The sequence below is a fragment of the Canis lupus genome, chromosome 17 (genome assembly GCF_048164855.1).
Source record: "Canis lupus baileyi chromosome 17, mCanLup2.hap1, whole genome shotgun sequence".
Taxonomy (NCBI): Eukaryota; Metazoa; Chordata; class Mammalia; order Carnivora; family Canidae; genus Canis; species Canis lupus.
In genome coordinates this window covers 45742860-45764232 of record NC_132854.1, presented here as the reverse complement: position 1 = coordinate 45764232, position 21373 = coordinate 45742860, and the positions used below count along the sequence as shown (strand labels likewise).

Below are 21373 nucleotides of genomic sequence, written 5' to 3'. Positions count from 1 at the left end.
GATTTTTTAAAAAAAGATTTATTTATTTGAGAAAGAGAGAGAGAGAGAGAGAGAGAGGGAGAGCGCGAGCAGGTACATGGGGGAAGGGACAGAGGGAGTGAGAAACTTAAGCAGACTCGCCACTGAGTGCAGAGCCCAATGCAGGGCTCAATCCCATGACCCTGAGATCATTATACCTGTGCTGAAACCAAGAGTTGGATGCTTAACTGACTGTGCTAACCAGGTGCCCCGCAAAAGATTCAGTTTTAATACAACCATCTTGAAAAGTGGTTTCTGTATCTGGCTCCTCCAAACTGACCTTTAATGATACATAAAATATAAAAATAAATTGAATGTACCTTAGTGATTACTAGGTTAGTACCAGGGGCTGTTTTCATAGGAAAGGATCTCAGACTTGTAATATGGTTGACACGCTCTGTGAAGGAGACGAGCCACCATCCATCTCTGTTAGAATGAAGGCTTGCCTCGTACATAACACAGCACCCCAACAATGCTGAAACACACATCATGTAAGATGCCCCAACAGTTTCCATTACTTTCCTAAAGAACTACCACACTATTTTAAAGGATAAAATATCTTATCCTCTTAAAAAATGGGACGACTTTGCTTGACTGGTACTCTGAAGCACACTCACACTGCCTTCTACCACACTGAGCAGTATGGTTACATTTGGAGATGAACTTCTAGAACTTTTAGGCTATTGGGAAACCAACTGCCCTTCACTGCAGCACCTGGGAAGCACCTTAGCCACTTTTCTTCTTCCCAGACTTTACAGAATGCTATCATTACCTAATAGGCTTCCTCTTCAGCTGAACCATTGATGCAAACATGATTTTGTCTCCCTGTCCATGCAAGTCATGTGCCACCTGGCCTCCCCATTACCCTTGCCTCTCTTTCAACTCAGAGATTTTCAGGAGGGGACATTTTATCTTAGTTCTCAGAGAAAACAGATGTCATCAGGTAAGACCTCCAGATCTCTCTGTACATCCTTCCACACCTGTGCTCTCTCATGTCATCCCCAGGAACCTCACTCTAACCACTATCCCACTATAAATATTCACCCCTCCCTCCAAAGCACCCTTCCCTTCAGAATACAAAGATGGTAAAGCCAATGCCACACATAAGGCAAAGAAACATAGCTTACTCATTATACCATGACTCATTCTAGTTCCAGCTATTCCTAGCTATTTCTCTTCTTTTTCTTCTTTCATATCCAGGCTCTTAGAAAGGGGAGCTGACACTCGTCCAACCAATGCTGTCTGGCTTCAGTTTCTACCATTCTATTGAAACTGCTCTTCCTGAGGTGAACAACAGCCCCCATGTTCTCAAGCCCATCTGTATCCAGGCACTCTCCTATCCTTTTTTTGCCAGGCCTCCTTGACACGTATGGCTTTGCTGACTGCTTTTCCCTGGCTCCTCTTGCCCTTGCCTCCTCCTCCAAGAGCGTAGCCCAGATGAGCCCTGCACACCATCCTGCCTGGAAGACCCAGGAAGCCTAGTGACCATCCTAGGCACAAGTGCTGCCTTCTTTCTCCTCTACGGATCCTGGGGGAAGCTTCACAGTAGTGGCACCATTTCACTGAACCATAAATGTTTATCTTAATTTGTTTGTCATTAAAATGGTAGATCTGCCAACGATTTGACATGTTTTCCCCATTTGTGATTATGTCAATGCAACTTTAGTTCTCAAGTGACAAAATTACAGTAAAAGTGGCTTCCTTTTAAAGATATACATGTAACAATATAACATGTGGAAATAGAGAAAAGTAATAAAGTGATCAAACAACACATAAGCCAGTAACCAAGCAACAAAATCAATAATTCTCCTTTAATCTTTCGGGGGTGGGGTGTGGAACAAAATTTGATCAAATCAAGAGATCCTGTCACCAGGGAAGAAAATATCCCCAAATACAAAATCTAAAACACAAGGCTAGAGTTCAAGAAGTTTCTAAAGTCTATGCACTGACTCCTTCTGAACCTATGTTAGGAAGAAAGGGAGAAATTTCGAGTGGGCCAGAAATTTTGAAAGATCATGTAATTATAGTCCACTATGGCACACAAACAGAACAAAAGACATATTAATCCTAACAACTGTTTCAGGGAAGTCAAGGACATTACTTTCCTTATGCAGTAGTCCTTTATCCCTTTTCACTCAATTTAGTTCCAGCCTTCAGCATACATTTCTGAATGCTCATTAAATGAAAGGCATTTGCTATTTCTTGCATAAATATCCTTTTAAAACAACTTGAAGTCCTCACTGCTTGAGGATTTTTTTAACCTATTCGTGTTTAAGAGTTTATATGCTAATGACTAAGCTAGGAGGTTGTCCCTGCCTTGACTATAAATTAGAAAGGCCTTTCCCTGATGCCCACAGGGCATCCTTACCTAGGCAGGAGCCCTGCTGAGTCCATTCTTCCTTTTGCTTGACTACATAGTAAATAGGAGAGACTGATATTTGAAAATGTGAAATCACCCAAATTGTTTTACTCCTGGCCTAGAAAAATCTTAAAAAATATTTAAGTCTTTGACAGTTACAGGTAGCATTTGATTCTGCTTGAAAGCTCCAGCCTAAGGGTGTCAAAAACAATTAGTATTTTAATAGCTTCCTTTCTTTCCTAGGTATTTAGCAGGCACAAATTCATGGGAAAGAGAACACAAAATAATCTCAAGAATCCGAGCCAATGACATTTGGCAAAATCGTATGATTTTACTTTATTATTCTCTAGGCTCTTTCTACTTTAAATCAGAATACAAGTTAAAGAAATAGAAATGGTAGTTGTCAAAATTCACTTTTGATAGATAAGGTTCTCTAGGCAAGGAGTGGTCTGCTGTTGTCCTCATTGTTTTCAAACAAGCCTTATGGCAGCTGGTGTTCAGTAGACACTACTGAAAACCTTACGAATTTCATAATTCTGCCTCAAGATGAATTCTTGTTTGGGGGAAGGCGGGTCAAGAAATAAAGAGGACCCAAGACTGAGTGGATTAGGAAGGGTGGGGTGGTTATGTGTGAAGTTTTGATAGATCAACAACAAAGCCTGTCTTATGTGCCTCCCTTATTTTGTGGAGAAATATGCTAATTCAAAGATATCTAACTAGCTTCACATTTAATTCTGACTTCAAATCTTAGAGTAGCAGAGCAGCTGTGCCTGGCGGCAATACAATCTTATTTCTATAAAAATCTCTCAAAGCTCCATATATAAGTGGAAGAGTAAAAATAGATAATCAAATCCAAATTAAGGCTATTAAGAATTGATTTAGTGTAAAGATAATATAGCAAGATTTTGTTTAGGTTATGGATGTTCACTAAAAATGTGTAATACTTGTTTGCCTAAAATTTTGATTATGTTTTATCTTATTTTGTCACAGTTAAATAGTTTTATCATTAGGGGTTTTAATTGCATATAGTTTATAGAATTCTTTCTGATTACTCTATATCCATTTAACTGAGGAAAAAAAAATCCACTGTACTACTTAATGAAAAGAGAACCTTCTAATGAGGATGCAATCAAATTGCAGGCAGATGTACCACAAGGTGTGGCTACACCGTTCATAATTGAGAAACCTTTGTTGGGAACATTTTATGGCATGAAGAGGAAGAGATGTCCTGGAAAAGAGCAGGACGTAACATATCCTGAAAAGTACTAGTCACTCAGTGGTATACCATCAAGTTTTGGAAACAAAGAAACAAATAACAAAAGTAGACAGAAAAATGAGGAAACCAAATCTTTGAAAGTCTTCTTTCAACCTTTGCAATGTTGGCTCCACTATCATGCAATCTTCCCCATTTCTTCATCTTGCTTCTTGGTCACATTGTTACCCACATGAGGTGTAACCTTTGACTTGCCATTCTTGAGATTTAAAGATTTTCCTTTTAGAGAACTCCTGAGCTTACTACATAGGGTTAGCAGTTCTCTGTGAGGGTTTCTTAACCCACAGCTCTAGACCTGGCTTCTTTCCTCAAACCTTGAAAAGCTCTCCCCATCCCTTGTGGCCAATCCATGTCAGCATCGAGGGTGGCTATGACGTCCTTTTGATTTTTTCCCCTCTCCTACACTTGTCACTTTGGTTCCAGAAAACCTGCTCAGACCTATCAGTTTCCTGCCCAAAAACCTCAACAGTCCAAATTCTTGGTCTTGCAGACTCTCCATATACTTCTTTCCTATCTGGTCCTTTCCATTTGATTTACTGACACCCAAATGTGGTATGATCTTTATAAAAATGCATTAATAAATACTTTGATTATCTTGACTTAAAAGGAAATCTTACTATTTTCCACAGACTACAGAAAATCTTCAGATTTGGAATGCACTGTGTTGAGTAAAGACATGAGATAATGCCCCTGTACTCATTAGCAGAAGCTTTCCTTTGTTTTATTTACTGTTGTTAAACTCTGCTTGATTAAGCAAGGGAAAGAAATCTAATTAATAAGCAACCCTCTACTTCTAAGGAGTGAATAATCCAATCAAGATTGAACCGCATCCTCCCTATTTGATATAACACCTTTTGAAGCACAGACCACTGATGATCAAATAGCTCCTTCTGATGACAGATAACATTTTAGGGAGGAGATGAGAGGGGGTTAACAGTGTTCACAGCTGGAGCTTTAGCAATTAGAATATTAAATCCTACTTATTTGGGTGACATCCAGCGACCTGATTTTGCTCAATATAGTACATTAATTGTTCCATTCAAACTTAAACATAAACATGTCTGTTCACTCAACACATCTTAGTAAACATCCATGTGTCAGCACAAATGCAGTTTAGTGCTGAGGTTACAGCAGTAAGTCAGGTATCTTTTATTGCCTTGTCCCTACCCTGATGAGACTCATGAGTACTGTGGCAGACATTGAGTATTTTATAGGAAATAACTACTGCAAAATGGGAAAGCCACGGGGTTATTAGAACATATAATTTTCCAGAGTGCAGACTGGGGTTCATTGGAGAACCTCCTAGAAAGTGCACACATGCTGTTGCTCTTTCTTGGCTCACACTCGCCCTTGGGCTTCTGGTCTCACTTCTACTCATCCCTCAAGACTCAATCGGATTTCAGGTCCTTCTAGAAGTCAAGTTTGGATTGTCCTCATAAGGTCTGGACTGGTCTTCCACACCTGTAGGCATTCCCAAAGCTTTGTTGCCTCTATCCTGGCATTAACCAAATATATGGGAATTGTTACTCATCTGTCCCAACTAGATGATGAACTCTTAGAGAGTATCTCTATATTTTAAGTGCCTAGAAGTGATTAATAAATTTTGCTAAATTAATGAATGAATGAAAGGTTTAGCAAGGAAAAATACTGGATATTTAATTTTGGCTGAGGCTGTAAAAAGGCAAAGCAAAAGATAAAACAAGTAACAGTTTTAACCAAAGTATTTTTGGTAGGGGTTTGGAGCATAGCACAAGGACTGGATTACTCAGCATGTAAAATTTCTGTGCTTCTGAAGCCCGTAGTAGATGGAATGCTTGAGGTCATCTTTTGCCAAAATATACACTGGGATATTTTAGCCGCAAGGTCCCAGGATCTATCTTCTAATTCTGAAATAAAGGATGACCTATGTCTGCAACTACACTTGTGTCTGCAGGTATAATTTAAATCTGTACTTATAATCTATACAAAATAAGTGTTCCACGGTCTTTCTGAGTATAAGTTGGCTAAAATTAATATAGGTGTTTTAATACAGAGTTTATTAAAAGAAATAAAAGCGGTCATAATTCCAGAAGATGGGATATTCTTGGTAAAGAGTGATACCTAGTGGTTAAATCTGGGAACAAGAGACACGATATACCAGAGGCTAGAAAACCTCTGAAAAGATTTATCTCAATAGGTCAACCTTATATCAAGAAGAGAAAAAAAGGTACATAGATTGCTCATAGCTCAAGGGTGTGAAGAGAAATAGATGCTGATTTAAGCCATGTATTCAGAGTACAGCATGGCAGACAGATTAAGAATTTGGAATCAGAAGTCAGCTCAGGTTTATTTATTTATTTTTTTTAAGATTTTATTTATTTATTCATGAGAGACACAGAAAGAAAGAGAGGCAGAGACACAGGCAGAGGGAGAAGCAGGCTCCCTGCAGGGAGCTTGACATGGGATTCGATCCCAGGTCTCCAGGATCACACCTGAGGCTGCAGGTGGCGCTAAGCCACTGCGCCACCGGGGCCACCCCAGCTCAGGTTTAAAACTAGGTACAGGACCACAAGCAAACTATCAGACCTGTTTAATCTTTAGTTATTTTCAACAATAAAATGGAGATAAGAATACTATCTGATAGGATTGTTGTGAAGATGAAATAGGATGATATGTATAAAATTTCTGCATGGTGCTTGGTATCTAGTAAGTCAAATAACTCAATAGACATTAGCTTATTATATTAGTAAGTTTAAAATAATTGTAGGAAATCTTATATGTCTTCAAAAAACAGCTTATAAGATAATATGAACTACTATTAGCAGGTAGAAAATATCAGACATTAGTTTTAAGTACATGAGAGCAGATAAAAAAGTAAAATAGGTTCAAGTTACATTTCACTCACATAGTTGAGTTATAAGTTCAGCATTTTCAAAACAAAAAGCAACTTTTAGAAATAGCAAGATTACAAAATACTCTGAAATATCATTTTTTCCTAACAATCATCATGATCCTTGTTGCAATGATGATACTTTCCTTAAATTCTGCACTTTTCAACATCTAATCTAATAAATCTATTTTTATATACAGAGTTCTTAAAGATTAACTGGTCATTTGAATTTTCCCCTACTTGGTTATAAATATGAAAGGAAAACATAACAGGAATACTGATAGAAAATAAGTGTTAAAAACACTTTATTCCACTACATTTATATTAGAAAAGAATTTGACCTTTGTGATTTATCTCCTTTGCCTTGCTGTATAACCTATTAGTTTAATTATCACAATAGCCTTAGAACTTCAGGTAGTACATGTCAACTTGAGTAAAGACAGAAACGCAAGGTTCATCTGCTTTTATGCAATGGACCAAAACAGCACAATTTATAAGTTATAATTATGGAAAACCCTTTGTAGCCTGGTCACTCTACTGACATTACTGTCAGAAAAGGACTGGGTTCCCCAAGGCCAGTGCACAAAATTATCTTAAATAATCTTCCTCACATAATACCTAAAATATCTAATTTAAATTGAGTATAGCATGGGTATATGCATGCCATTATCATCATTTCATGATCATTGTGCTGGCTGTGGGTCTTTAATGACACACCACGGGGGCTGTATTGTTTATGTTATATAATTTTTTATGAATAAAAAATAATACTAAATACCTATATGTAATCAAAAAAAGAAATGTGATGGGAGTCGGAACTGCATTCTGGTCCTATTTGTGTCACTAACTAGCCCTGTACTCTTGGGAAGGCTTGCAGCTTCTTTGAGTTTCCATTTATTCATCTACAAAACAAAATAATCTCGGGTTCAAGGTAGCTTGATTCTCTAGACATTTTGCCATTATTTACCATGTCACAATGCCTCCAAATCATAAACCCAAAGTTAGGAATTACTTAATTATCCACAATGAATATCTGTGGTAGGAGCACTATAGCTCCTTTCTTTTGCTATTAGAGAAGGGAAAGGCCAAACAATAGTAAAAAACAGACTGTTGAAAATACCAGAAAGACCTATTTAAACATTTTACCTTGAACAATATGCATCTACCCATCTATTAAGATTAATTACCCACATTCACTTCTCTTTCTTATTCACATCATAGTTTTTTTTAGGCTACCCTAGAAATTTGACACAAGTTTCTGTACCTAGTCACATATTAACACTTTCAGAACTTAACTCATCTGTATCCAAAACGATCCTTAAATGAAAATCTGTCAAGTCTTTTTCCATGTATAAAACTGGCTAACTTTGATGACAATCTCACTCTGAATAAATGACAATAGTAACTGATAAATTCGTTTATAACTATGGAAGGTAAGCAGAACCCCATAAAACATAATAATGAGGGAAAGGGAATCAACATAAATAAAACCCAACCAGCATGAATTGGCACCTTGAAGAGAAAAAGAGTGCTCTGTGTGGGAGAGGGGTGTGCAGGCATTGGTTAGGGACTTTTGAAAGCAATCAATCTCAGATAAACATCTGAAACTAAGTTAACTCACCTTTACAGTGATTCTAGTACATCCTTCCACAAAATGAGCACATGAAGTTCATCTGTATTCATGATTTTGCCAAAATGCTGGTCACAGTATTTCAAACCATACTGGCAAATGTGGTAGAGTAAAATGGGTAACAGATTCGATATTTCAAATTGTATCTAAATGTAAAGCAAATCCACTATGTACAATATTACTTTGAGAGCAAACTCTTTTTGAAAGGATACATTGGACAACACTGATCAAAAATATGTGAGGTTTCAAATAATTCCAAATAACACTAATTTTAAAAATTCATCCGAGACCTGAAAGAAGAACCCTAGATACTACCATCAGGCAATAATGTATGGAATATATGAAAATACAATCTCAGGGCAATAGGTACATCTGCACATTTCTATTCCTATAGTTATATCTAAACATGAGAACCTTCATAGCAGCCTATTAAAATAATAGATCAACAGGATAAAAGTAGATAAGTAGAAAGTGCAATTTATGAATAGAGTTTATTACCATGGTTACAAACTTTCAGAACAGGCCTCTGGGACATGGGACTGAGACTTTGCCGAATATCTATTGAAAAAAAAAAAAAAAAGAAGAAAGAGAGAATTAATATAGAGGTCTCTTCATCTCAAGAAGTGTTAACAGTATTAGACTGTTTTCAAAGGTTAAATATATCTAGATAGACCCAAAGCAATGCTTCAGTAGCCTGAAATACTTGAAGCCATGATGTTATGACTTTTACTTCCCATTTAATTATGCTACTGTAAACTCCACTGGGATAAGGTGCATATGGTTCTTTAGATGAGACTTGTCACACTAATCAGGATTTTCGAGGTTCAGTGCTTTGGTTTGTTAATGTGCTACTGACACCGGCCAACTGGAATGCTTCTCTCTCTGACATTTGTCATTGCAAGGGAAGGATTAAGCAAACTCATGAAACTTCTGAAGAGTTGTTGCCCAGAGCACTACATTCTTGACACAGGACTTTAAAAGAATTAAAAGGAAAAAAAAGGAAAAGGTTGTTCTTTGTGATAGTTCCCTAGAAAGTAACATGAAACAAGTATAATGTTCACCTTTTGGCTTTGGCGTCCTTTTTCTTCGGTCGCGGAAGGCAGCGCCCGACTGCAAAGCCTCCAGCAGACTATCCATCACTCCTGTCTCATCACCCTCTGTGAAAAGACATGCAGGGAATTCCATCAGCCCTCGGGGTTACCATAGCAATGTCAAAGCGTACACAGAAACTGGTGATGGTGATGGTAGGGGGAGGAAAGATCAGATGCCAGGACTCAGCCAGCAATTTCAAACCAAGATAGGACTTTAACTCTCTCATAAATCAAGTATCTTTTAATGAAATGGGGCTCATTAGTGCCTGTGTTACTGTCCACTAAGGAGGACTGGGTTCCATTGATTCCCTTCAGAGGACTGCATTTTATAGTCTGGCAGCACAATAACTTTAAATAGGATGCGGTTCTAGTCATATCTGTGTCTCGGGTTATCATAAATCACATTTCCCTTGTAGAAATGGGTTATTTTCAAAGCTTCAGCTTCCATTCTAAAATCGACCAGGTGCAGGAGAATGTTTTTGTTGCTGTTATCGAGACTCTGCTGCCTAAACTTATTGTACAAAATTATATTTCCAGGTTAACTATTGTGAACATGCTCCCAACAACTGCCTTTTCATATCAGAGGATAACCATCTCCTGACTTTCGGTGACACAGAACAATCACTACAAACTTTCATGGAATGTATGAAAAGTTTGTCTTCTATAATGAAAAATAAACCCAAAGAGGCTCTCAAATACCTGAAGGATTTTTCATCCCATTATGATTAGTTTAAATTGATATTCTGTATATATTTAATGAAGGATGTGGTGATAGAGCCAATCCTTTCTCCAAAACCAGATTATCTTGTAATATTCATAGTTACTTATCGTTGTCAATGCTAAATATTATTCAAAGGAAGTGTGTGTGTGTGTGTGTGTGTGTGTGTAGGGGGGAGAGCTTCAAAGAATCTACTGACTTAAACCCCAATTCAAGGAAATAAACTTTTTTGTCCTTCAGAAAGACATTATTTGTAGGATTCTCTATGAACTTGTATGGCTGATATAGTTACATCTAAAGTAATAGAAAACTATTTTCCTTTGGATTTAAAATTTTTTTTATTGAGATGCAATCCCTTGATTGGGAACAGACGACAAATGAATGCAGTAGAGTACAGATAGCAAACTCATTTACAGTTTATAAGCAGATATATGAATATAAATATGTATTGGCCCCTTTCCATCTGGTTCTATCTCATATTTTTAGAAAAGTACTAAACTTTGTAGGTGTAATTAAAAAAAAAAAGGTGAGTAACAAGTAGAGTATTTGGAGGTTAATTTACACGTAAATTTAATTCTCAAGTGGCTTGATGGCTATTAAAATACATTAAAAATTTCAGACACCTTAATTAGTAACTATCTTTGAAAATTTAAACTCAAACTTTTTTTAAAAAAAAAAAGAACTGCAAGTAATGCCCCATATTCAAGGTTGCGTATATAATTTTAGTAAAAGGTAACATTTTAAAAACCTAAAATGTTAAGAAAGCAAATATGAGATTAATGGCATACACTTTAAGGGGGAAAAAAAAAAAAACCAAAACCAAAGAACTACAAAGAAAATTTGAACTTTCTTTAATAAGTTTACTGTTGGTAGTGGTATTGGCTGTGTGATTTTGAAACCATTATGTGTGTATTATAAGATTGAGCAGACAAGTAAACTCACAGTGGGAAAGGAAGTACAAATATAGAATAGGAGGAGAGGAAGAACCATGAAGTGTTGGATTGCATTTACAAGCATCATATAAGCTCAGAGTTTTAAAACAAAACAAAAAACCCTCCCACTTTTTCTAGCTTTCCAAAATAACCCAGAAGTAATGACTCTGTGGCAGCAATGAGCACGCCTCGTCTCCAGATCTTGGTTTCTAAATACCCTAATGAAAACCAGAAAACTTAAGAGAAATGGCCGATTCTGAGGCTGAGACCAAAAGTGTAAAAAAGCCAGGAATGTATTGATGCACCAGAAAATTCTTAAGAAAGTGCTCACAGATAGACACGGATATGTGAAAAGGGCAGAAGGGAGCCAGACTGAAGGCTAGCCTTGACCAGGTTTAGGAGGATTTGAGCACCAAATGAGTGATAATAGGGATGGATTATTATACACAGTCAGAGGGAGGGAAACCATAATGCATCCATACTGATACTAAAAAATTAAAAATTAATATGGGGGAAGAGAAAGTTCCTCTTTAGAGAAGAATGACAACCAAAAGGTGCCAAAGATAAGGGGGAAATAGAAAATTTACTACATTACAACTCACAAAGTAAGAATTGATTGAGGCAGAAATCAACGGGTGCAAAACCTACTGGGTATAAGGCTGTGAGGGAACAGGATTTAGAGAAATCTCGCAGATATCACCTCAACCAAATAAATAAATCTGACATCAAATATAACAGTAATGGTATACACTGACAACAACTGCCTTCTGAAAGCGTGCCCTGGGAAAGACACAACCTGTGTAGTACTTTGCACAAAAAAATATTTATCTTGAATCTAAGTATGAGCAAAGTATGATAGGGAGGAACATTCTGTGAAGTGATTGGCCTGGGTTCTTCAGGACTATCAATTATGAAAAATGAGAGAGAGACAGAGAGAGGGAGGGAGGGAAAGAAAAAAAAGATTAGGGGCATTACGGGAGATTCAAGAGCTAGGACACCCAAATGCAATACACAATCTTTGATTAGCTCTTCGACTATAATAAAAGTTATAAATGATATTGTTGGGATAATTGGGGAAATTTAAAAATGGGCTGGATATTACAAAACTGTATTATACCAATGTTCAGTTCCCTGAATGCGATAATTATATTATCATTAGGTAGGTTAATCCCATGTTCTCAGGAGGTAGATGCTGACACATTGAGACTCACTAAGCAACATATGTCCCAGTATCACATTCTGTACTTCTTGCCCTTGAATGTGCTGTTCTCTTTACACAGAACATCCTTCCCTTTTCTTCAGCAAGCTAACTCCTACTTCAAGACAGAAAGGAGAACCCTTCCCTGATCATGTGGGCTGAACCGGGTGCCCCTCTGTGTCTTAATGGCATGAGGTAGCCACAGCAATAAATCCCTTACACTATAATTTACTTGACAGTTCCTGCCACTAGACTGAGTTCATGCAGGACAGAGGTTATGGCTTTTGTTTATCCTTAATACCTAGCAAAATGACAGTCTTACCTAGAGAGTGCTTATTAATATACATTGACTAAATTAACAAAGGAGGCACTAATATGGCCAATGGGAAGGGTACTCATGCAGGAGAATAAAGGTCACAGGTGGAAGGAAGACCAGGGAAGTGGTATGAGTATGTTCCCACCATCACTACAAACAGCCTAGTATTGTTTCTTCCTCTTCCTTTGTCTCACACATCCATTCGGTTGCCAGACCTTATTCGTGCACACTCCCCAATATCTCAAGAATTGATCGTTTGTTTCCTTTTCTGACTTAAGTTCACTGCCCAGAATTGAGTTACTTTTTACCTGAAATATAGCAAGAGTTGCTAGGAGTTACAATGCGTCTAGTTAATCCCAAATTTGAATTCATCCCATAAAGCACGTAAACTCGAAAGCAAGCTAGGATCTTCAATCCTCCAGTCACAAATTTTCAATATCTCTCACTTTCCACATTATAAAGTCTCAACTCTTTCACTTGCCCCAGCACTTGATTCCAATTGTGTTTCTAATTTTATCTCTTCCAATTTCACAAACTGTTCTTCAGTTAAGGGCAACTTTCTTCACACACCTTCTCTCTCCTATCCTTCACTCTGTAGCTGGAATGTCTGTGCCCCTGTTTCCCAGAGCTGATGGCTTTTCTTGGACTTCATTCCCATGTGCCTAATGGAAAGAATATAATATGGAAGTAAGAAGATAACTGGTTCTAGTCTGAGCTCTCAACTAACTACCTGTGTGATACTGGACTCCTTACATGATTGTTCCCAGCAAGTGTAATAAAAAGAATACCTATCTAGGGTTAATGAGAGGATCAAATGAGATAATACAAATGAGAGCACTTGGTAAATTGTTAAGTGATATAAAAATGTAGGAAAATAAATTCATAAATGAATTCCATAGGGCACTAAAGGAAGTTTATGAAATATTTGATTATGCTTCAAGCACTGTTTTAGATACAATATAAATGGACTTGTATAGTGTATTTTGTTATGTGCTTATCATCATTTCTAAGGGAAACTCATCAGAAGTATCTATCAGAAGTAGGCCCTTTAAACAGTATTTAAATAATCCAATGCATAAGATAAAGACATAATGGAGATGTTATTCCAAATGTTAAAAGTGCATTTAGAATATTAATTCAATATATGTTTACTAAGGGCTTACTATGTGCCAGGACATTATTAGGCACCAGAAATACCTAGGTCCCAAGAGTCAACAATACATGTTCTCTGACCTCAAAAAGCAGAACAATGTGATAAGTATTGAGGGGGATTTGTATGAATTACTGGAGATATAAGGTATCCTGCTGAATTAGCATAGAGAGAGAATAGCATACCTGGAGAAGGAACAGCAGGTACAAAGGCAAATATATGAATAAAAACCAACCTGAGTTGAATATTGAAATGATTTATATTTACATGATTCTAATACAAACCTAATAATTCATATTTATATCATTCTAATACATTATTCCTCTACAAAGAGTAACAAAAATTAACTATTTTTTAATTGTAGACTAGAATTCAATTTCTCTAACTACAAGTCAGTTCATATCCAAAATATTTATAGCCTTTCTCCTGCTGTGAACTCTTTTAAATCAATAGACTAGCTGTTAACAGTCAAAGCTTTGCTGTGCCTGAATAGCACCTCACCTTGTTTAATTAGTAAATGGTATTTACAAAAATCGTACAGTGTCAAGGAAAATGGAGGAGGGGGAGCTCAGGATGAGCTATCTCTTAAAGAAGAATCAATAGGACATGCAGACAAGCAGAGGGTGGCCTACTGAGGAGTCAGAGAAGTCCGAGGTCTCAGGGGCCTATGACTAGAAGAGTAGAAAATATGAAAATGTTTTAAAATAATATTTAGTTTGGTGGGGAACAAATGTTGAAGATAATGAGCTTCCTTTTGGACATGTGAGTGCACGGTGCTAGCAGCGACCTCCTGATAACTTCTGATAATAAGCTGGAAATTCTGGCCTCAAATTCAGACAAAAATTGTAGTTATATTTTCAGAAATCATTTCTATATTACAGAAGATATTCAGCACTAGGGGCCAGACCCTGAGAAAGGTCCTGGAAATACCAGGGTTGACTTTATCCTTGCCTCATAAATGCCAGTGGTACTCTAGAAGTGCATAGGCCTGGATCAGGAGAGGCAGTACCTTGAGAACCAGGAAGAGGCAGTGGGGGACACAGTAAAGCATATTCTTTCCCTTGTTCCACTTTTCCCAAGCAAAGGTACAACACAGAAAGTACAGATAACCCCGAATCAGAATGGAAATGGCTTTCTCAAGAGCAACACTGAGTTCCAGAAAACAAGGTATGGATTTCAAATTCTGAAGAGAAAGTTGTTCCAATGAAGAAATGGTTACACTGTCTTTAAGAGGAAGATAGATATAAAGAACTTATTAAACTCAACACCAAAGAAACAATCCAATCATGAAATGGGCAAAAGATATGAAGAGAAATCTCACAGAGGAAGACATAGACATGGCCAACAAGCACATGTGAAAATGCTCTGCATCCCTTGCCATCAGGGAAATACGAATCAAAACCACAATGAGATACCACCTCACACCAGTGAGAATGGGGCAAATTAACAAGGCAGGAAACCACAAATGTTGGAGAGGATGCGGAGAAAAGGGAACCCTCTTACACTGTTGGTGGGAATGTGAACTGGTGCAGCCACTCTGGAAAACTGTGTGGAGGTTCCTCAAAGAGTTAAAAATAGACCTGCCCTACGACCCAGCAATTGCACTGCTGGGGATTTACCCCAAAGATACAGATGCAATGAAACGCCGGGACACCTGCACCCCGATGTTTCTAGCAGCAATGTCCACAATAGCCACACTGTGGGAGGGGCCTCAGTGTCCATCGAAAGATGAATGGATAAAGAAGATGTGGTTTATGTATACAATGGAATATTATTCAGCAATTAGAAACGACAAATACCCACCATTTGCTTCAACGTGGATGGAACTGGAGGGTATTATGCTGAGTGAAATTAAGTCAATCGGAGAAGGACAAACATTATATGTTCTCATTCATTTGGGGAATATAAATAATAGTGAAAGGGAATAGAAGGGAAGGGAGAAGAAATGGGTAGGAAATATCAGAAAGGGAGACAGAACATAAAGACTCCTAACTCTGGGATACGAACTAGGGGTGGTGGAAGGGGAGGAGGGTGGGCGGTGGGGGTGAATGGGTGACGGGCACTGAGGGGGGCACTTGACGGGATGAGCACTGGGTGTTATTCTGTATGTTGGTAAATTGAACACCAATAAAAAATAAATTTATTAAATAAAAAAAAAAGAGGAAGATAGAACAGGAACATCTAAGTTTATGAGCACTGGTTCTTAGAAAGCTACTGGAAGGGGTGCATTTGTCAAGAAGGGAAGTAAGTTAAGAAAAAGAAACAAACATGGGATCTAGGAAAGGGGAGAGGACAAAACAGCAAAGTGGCAAAAATATTTCCCAGGATGACTTGTGTCCCAGGCCCAGAGCAGCCAGTTCGGATGACATCGAAGAAAACTGGACTGGGGGAGAGAACCGTGGCCAAGGAACTAAGAGCAAATCTGTTGTGTGGAACCATCTGCACAAATGACTGCTGCTGATTTCACATACCTGAGAGTCTAGATAAAACCGTGACAGGTGTACACAAATACTGAGTAAATTAAAAAACATTTTTTTTTTAGTATAAATCTAGAAAGGACATTGTTAGCCAACAGGAAATAATCATAGAATACTAAATGTAGGGGTAAGGAATATTTCCACGGCTGTGATATTATAAACACTGGCTATTTTTCTATCAATTGCAATACAATTGTAGTGTGAGGATGGTAGGGATGGAGGAGGAGGGATGGACAAGGGGACTACAAGGTGGGGAGAAAACAAAAGGAACTAAATCTTCACTTATCAGGAACTTGGTAATTCCTAAAATAAATTAACAACAGTCTAAGCATATTATCTAGAAATAGAGAAGAGGTAAATAAATACAGAGAAAAAGAACCCTAAGGATTAAAAGTGGCTGCCTCTGGGAAGTGGAAAGAAGTGGAAGAAGTTGAGAGGAGTGAGGGAAAATACATTTTATCATGCTATGAGCTTAACTTATTTCATTTAGGAATTTGCAGATATTACATGGATAAAAATGATGACAACAAAAGATTTCATGACAGGGAAAGATGACCAAGTAGGCAGAGACGAAGGAAGAAGTTGATTTTTGAAATAAGGGTGCCTTCCTCAGATAAAGGGAAGAGGAGAGGTAACAAATGGTACAACACAACATGACAAGTACTGTGATGGAGCTTTCCAGCCCAGAAGGACACCTGGTATGGGGTACAGGGAGAAGGGACAGCAGTCATAGAAGGCCTCCTGGATACCAAAGACTTAAAGAGCTTTCTGTTTGTCACAGCTTCCTGAAGAGGGAAGCCCTACTCAAACTCACAGAATAGGCAGGGCTTCCAGAGGGTCACAAAACACTTGGGAGACTCAGATGTGCATGGGAGTGGAGAGCAGAGTACCTGCGGGGCTGTGCTGAGAGGGGCTATGGGCAAAGGGAGGGGCCAGCACCCCATGCACTAAATAGGCCAGAGGAATTTGGGGTTTATCTTTAAGGGAGCCATCAAATTTTTTTATTTTTTATGTATTATTTTTAAAAGATTTGTATTTATTTATTTGAGAGAGAGAGAGAGAGCATGGAGCAGAGGGAGAGGGAGGTTTCCCCGCTGAGCAGGGAGCCTGATGTAGGGCTAGATCCCAGAACCCAGGAATCATGACCCAAGCCAAAGGCAGACACTCAATCGACTAAGCCATCCAGGTGCCCCCATCAAATTACTTTGAAAACATGATCAAATTCCTGTTTTAGAAAGAATACTCTGAAGAGAGATAAGATGGGGGGGCAAGGAAAATAAGGTGAGAGCAGGTCTGAGGATTTAAATCTAGGCAAAACGTGATCACAGCGGCCCAAGTAAGGAAGAGAAATGGTGAAAATGTAGAGAGAAAGAACAGAAACACCTTGATGAGCACGGATGGGAGCACTGAAGAATACTAGGTATCCAGCATGGCTAACTGGGTATGTAGTGATATCATTCACCAAGTACTGAATTATTCTTGTTTGGTAGGGGGATGGGGCCAAGCCCAGAGAGGAATTCACTTTTGGATGTGTTGGGACGTTCAGGAGACCTCCAACTGTGATTAGAGGTGTTCAGAAGGCTGACGGTTTCACAGGTTTAACACAAGGGGGAGGAGAACTGGTTACACGAACAGGGTTCACTTAGAAGCACAGTGGTTACACTTGCAGCTATGGAAAAGAGCGTAAGCATAGTGACAAGTAGAGAACACAAGTTTTGAATTCACAGACTTGGACTGAAATACTGGCTTTCCAGTAAACCACAGGTATGACGCTTGGCAAATTATTTAACCTTACTAACTCTCATTTTCTTTCCTCTCACCTTTAATGTAGATATAGGAATAGTACCTGCCTCACAAAGTTATCGGAGGATTAAAAGAGATACGAGGTGTGCAATGCTCAGCAGAGTGCCTGGCACACAGTATGATCTTCCTATCAATTGACTGACCTGTGTTGTGGTAGGCAGTTGATTGGCATAGTGCAAGCTCTTAGGAAGAGTGTGTGCAGTGACAAGGGCGCCGAGGGTAAGCCACAAGGTAGACTACTGTGTAAAGGGGATTTTTGGAAGAAATGAGTGTTCGCAGTCTGAGTGTTTTCCATCGTATTTACTGTGCATGCACTTTGAGAGCTCCCCTTCTTACTCCATTGTCCCCTGCATATCTTCTTTTAACTCCCACCACATTTTATAGGGTTTCAGTAGCCGTAAAAGATGGAATGTTAAACGCCTGGGATCAGGAGTGGGGCTAGGGAAGAAAAAGCTCAGTGTCTCCCAAGAAGTGTTAAAAGTGCACAGCTGATGCGCAAAATTCAGAGGCTCATAGTTTAACCCAACTCTTTCTAAAAGAAACAGTGACAGTTGCCCTTACAAAATTACATGAATTATTTTTCAACGCTGCTGGTTATAGACCTTCTGGGAACCAGATTGTATCTGCTTTACTTGGTAACCCAGTTCAGTCTTTAACCTAGAACAAAGCTCAAAATATGACTTAAACCAGACAGCAAAAAGACAGGAATAACTTAAAGTCTTTGAACTTGTCTTAATCTAGATGTGAAACTGAAAATTTGAGTCAAGGAAGTTAGAAAGCCAATTTTCATTGGGATTTAACTGATAAAATGATAATTAGAACAGTTCTCTTTTATACTATAGTTAAGAGGCTCAACCATAAGGAGAATTTTATATTTAAAAAAACACACAATATTTCAACCTGTTTTCCCCTACTTTATTATTTGTACAACTTGAATTCATATTTCCTGTTGCAAGTTAGAAGGAAAAAATTAGAAACTTTTACAAAGGAGTAAGTTCTGTTTTTATTTTTTTAAAAATAGAACAGTTGATAACCTCTCTACCTCTGCTTACTATCTTGAGTATCTATTGGAGCTGTGACATAGCTCTGTCTGCAATCACATGTTACTACCTAGTTATTGCTATCTTGAATATGCGTGGACTTGTGGCGGTCATCTTATAACTCTGAACCCAGACCATGGGGCCATTCTTATAGTAGCTCTGGAGATAATACAGGCTATATTTTCAAAGCTTGACTATAAACATATTTCACAGGTACATTTGGATGTCTAAACCATGATTATTATACTATTTATTGCATTTTATGCAAATCAGAATCTAAATAATTTCATGTCTTATAGTAAATAAGGTTATAGTAAATAAAATTAAGAAAGTATTTGTGAAATAAAGTATTTTTCTCATATAAACTCTCCAGTCTAAAAAAAAAAATCCATATTGGATGTCATGCCTAAAGTATGATTCTATTTTAATTATGTAAACACACAGGCAAAAAAGGGTAATATAAATATACTGTAACAAATCATACTACATTGCTACTAATTTCTGGTTTTCTAGTTCTTGCATTTTAGAGTCTGATGTAAGAAAATGATTCTAGCATCACAGTCATTTAGTTAAACTCATGAAGATATGCAGTCTATCATCTTCTGAAATCTTTTATTAGAGTTATTTTTAAAACTGATGTAAACAAAAGGCAAAATTCCAGGAAAATAAGTTATGTATGTGCTCATTTAATTCTCCTTCCAAATAAATACACCAAATACACCATTTTTAGGATGTCAACATACTTAAGGCACAAGATTTACAACTAACCACATAATCAATGAATGAGTTTGTTATTAGAAATAATATAGAAAAACTTAGCTGAGCTGCATTAGATAGGCATCCCCTATTAAAAAAACAAAATTTCAGGGGCTCGCTGGGTGGCTCAGTGGTTTAGCGCCTGCCTTTGGCCTGAGGTGTGATCTTGCAGTCCCAGGATGGAGTCCCACATCGGGCTCCCTACCTGGAGCATGCTTTTTCCTCTGCCTGTGTCTCTGCCTCTCTTTCTCTCTGTCTCTCATGAATAAATAAATAAAATCTTAACAAAAAAAAATTTCAGTAAGAGTTTCCCAAAGTGTATCACAGAATTCTAGTCCCATGAGGAATGCATGTGTCTGTGTGTGAGTGTTGTGGGGGAAAAGAGGGTGGCTCTGTGGTCAAATAAGCTTGGAAAATAATGTGTTGCTTATACTGACCTTGGGAATTCATATCAAGTGCTCACTTTGGCAGCACATATACTAAAAATGGGAATTTATATCAAATATACATAAAAATATAATTCATGATTTATGATAAATGTGGCATTTCAAGTCAGTAGAGGATAAGAAAATGTTCAATAACTACTATAGTGACAATATTTTATCTAGCTCCCACTCTGCTACATACACCAACATGAATTCTAAGTAGATAAAACATTATTTATTTATTTATTTATTCATTCATTCATTCATTCATTCATTCATGAGAGACACAGAGAGGCGGAGACACAGGCAGAGGGGATCCTGATGCAAGACTCGATCCCGGGACTCTGGGATCACGACCTGGGCCAAAGGCAGATGGCTCAACCACTGAGCCACCCAGGCACCATAGATAAAACCTTTCAACATTAAAAAATTAAATTGCAAAAGTACAGCAGACAGTATGTAAAAGTGTATTTTTCATTACTTCTGGAATGGGAAGATTGCCTTATGAAAAATCTAAATATCCAAATGTCATACAGATTTTACTACACTAAGTGTCTGCAAACTGAAAGAAAAATAAAAGCAAAGTCTACACAAACAATAAAAGGAGAAACTAGAAAAAAAAAATTGAAACATAGGTATTCCTTAAGACTGGTTTTCTTGAAGAAATTATGACTCAGAAAAAAACTCAATAAAAAAACCTCCAAACAAGCAAATGATATGTTCAGGAAACTCATTATAAAAATAAATAAGCAAGGCTTTTAAAGAGAGAATATTATACTTCAACTCATTCATAATTCAGGCTATTCCAAATACATCAGTGAGAGATCATCTTTCACTTATCATCATGGCAATAAAAAAATGGGGATAATTGGTATAGGCTGGAAAACAGGTCACTCCACACATTGTTGGTAGAAATACAAAACTAATACATCTTTAGAATGCAATTTAGCAATCTATCAGAAATTAAATTGCACATACCGTTTGATGAAATAATTTTTTCTAGGAAAATTATCCTACTTATAACTCACATGTGTGCAAGGTAATATATACAAGGATGCTCATGATAACATTGTTTATAATATCAGGAGATTGGAAACAAACTAAATGCCCATCAGCAAGAGACAGACTAAATATAAATAGACTACGATAAAAAAAAATATAGACTACGATATTCACATATGAAAATATATTGAGAGGTGAAAAAATAATGAAGCATATTTATTTATTTTAAAGATTTCATTTACTTATTTGAGAGAGAGAGAGCGCGCAAGAGCACATTGCACAAGCAGGGGGTTAGGGGAGCCGAGGGAGAGGTAGG

General features: G+C 37.6%; 1 protein-coding gene across 17 annotated transcripts in view; it reads right to left on the bottom strand.

Moving 5' to 3' along the window:
* DIAPH3 (diaphanous related formin 3) overlaps nucleotides 1-21373 on the bottom strand; it is a 508438-nt gene that overhangs the window by 119848 nt on the left and 367217 nt on the right. For 15 of the 17 annotated variants that reach the window (XR_012010015.1, XR_012010016.1, XR_012010014.1 and 12 more), the window contains 2 exons: nucleotides 9211-9306; nucleotides 8648-8707 (listed from right to left, as the gene is read on the bottom strand). Coding sequence is in view for 13 of the 17 variants with exons in the window: in XM_072782860.1 (XP_072638961.1) it covers nucleotides 8648-8707; nucleotides 9211-9306 (156 nt within the window). In the remaining 4 variants the exon portion in view is untranslated. Of the gene's footprint in view, nucleotides 1-8269; nucleotides 8296-8647; nucleotides 8708-9210; nucleotides 9307-12974; nucleotides 13067-21373 lie in introns of those variants that run through there. The other 2 variants (XM_072782864.1, XR_012010017.1) reach the window with 2 other exon arrangements.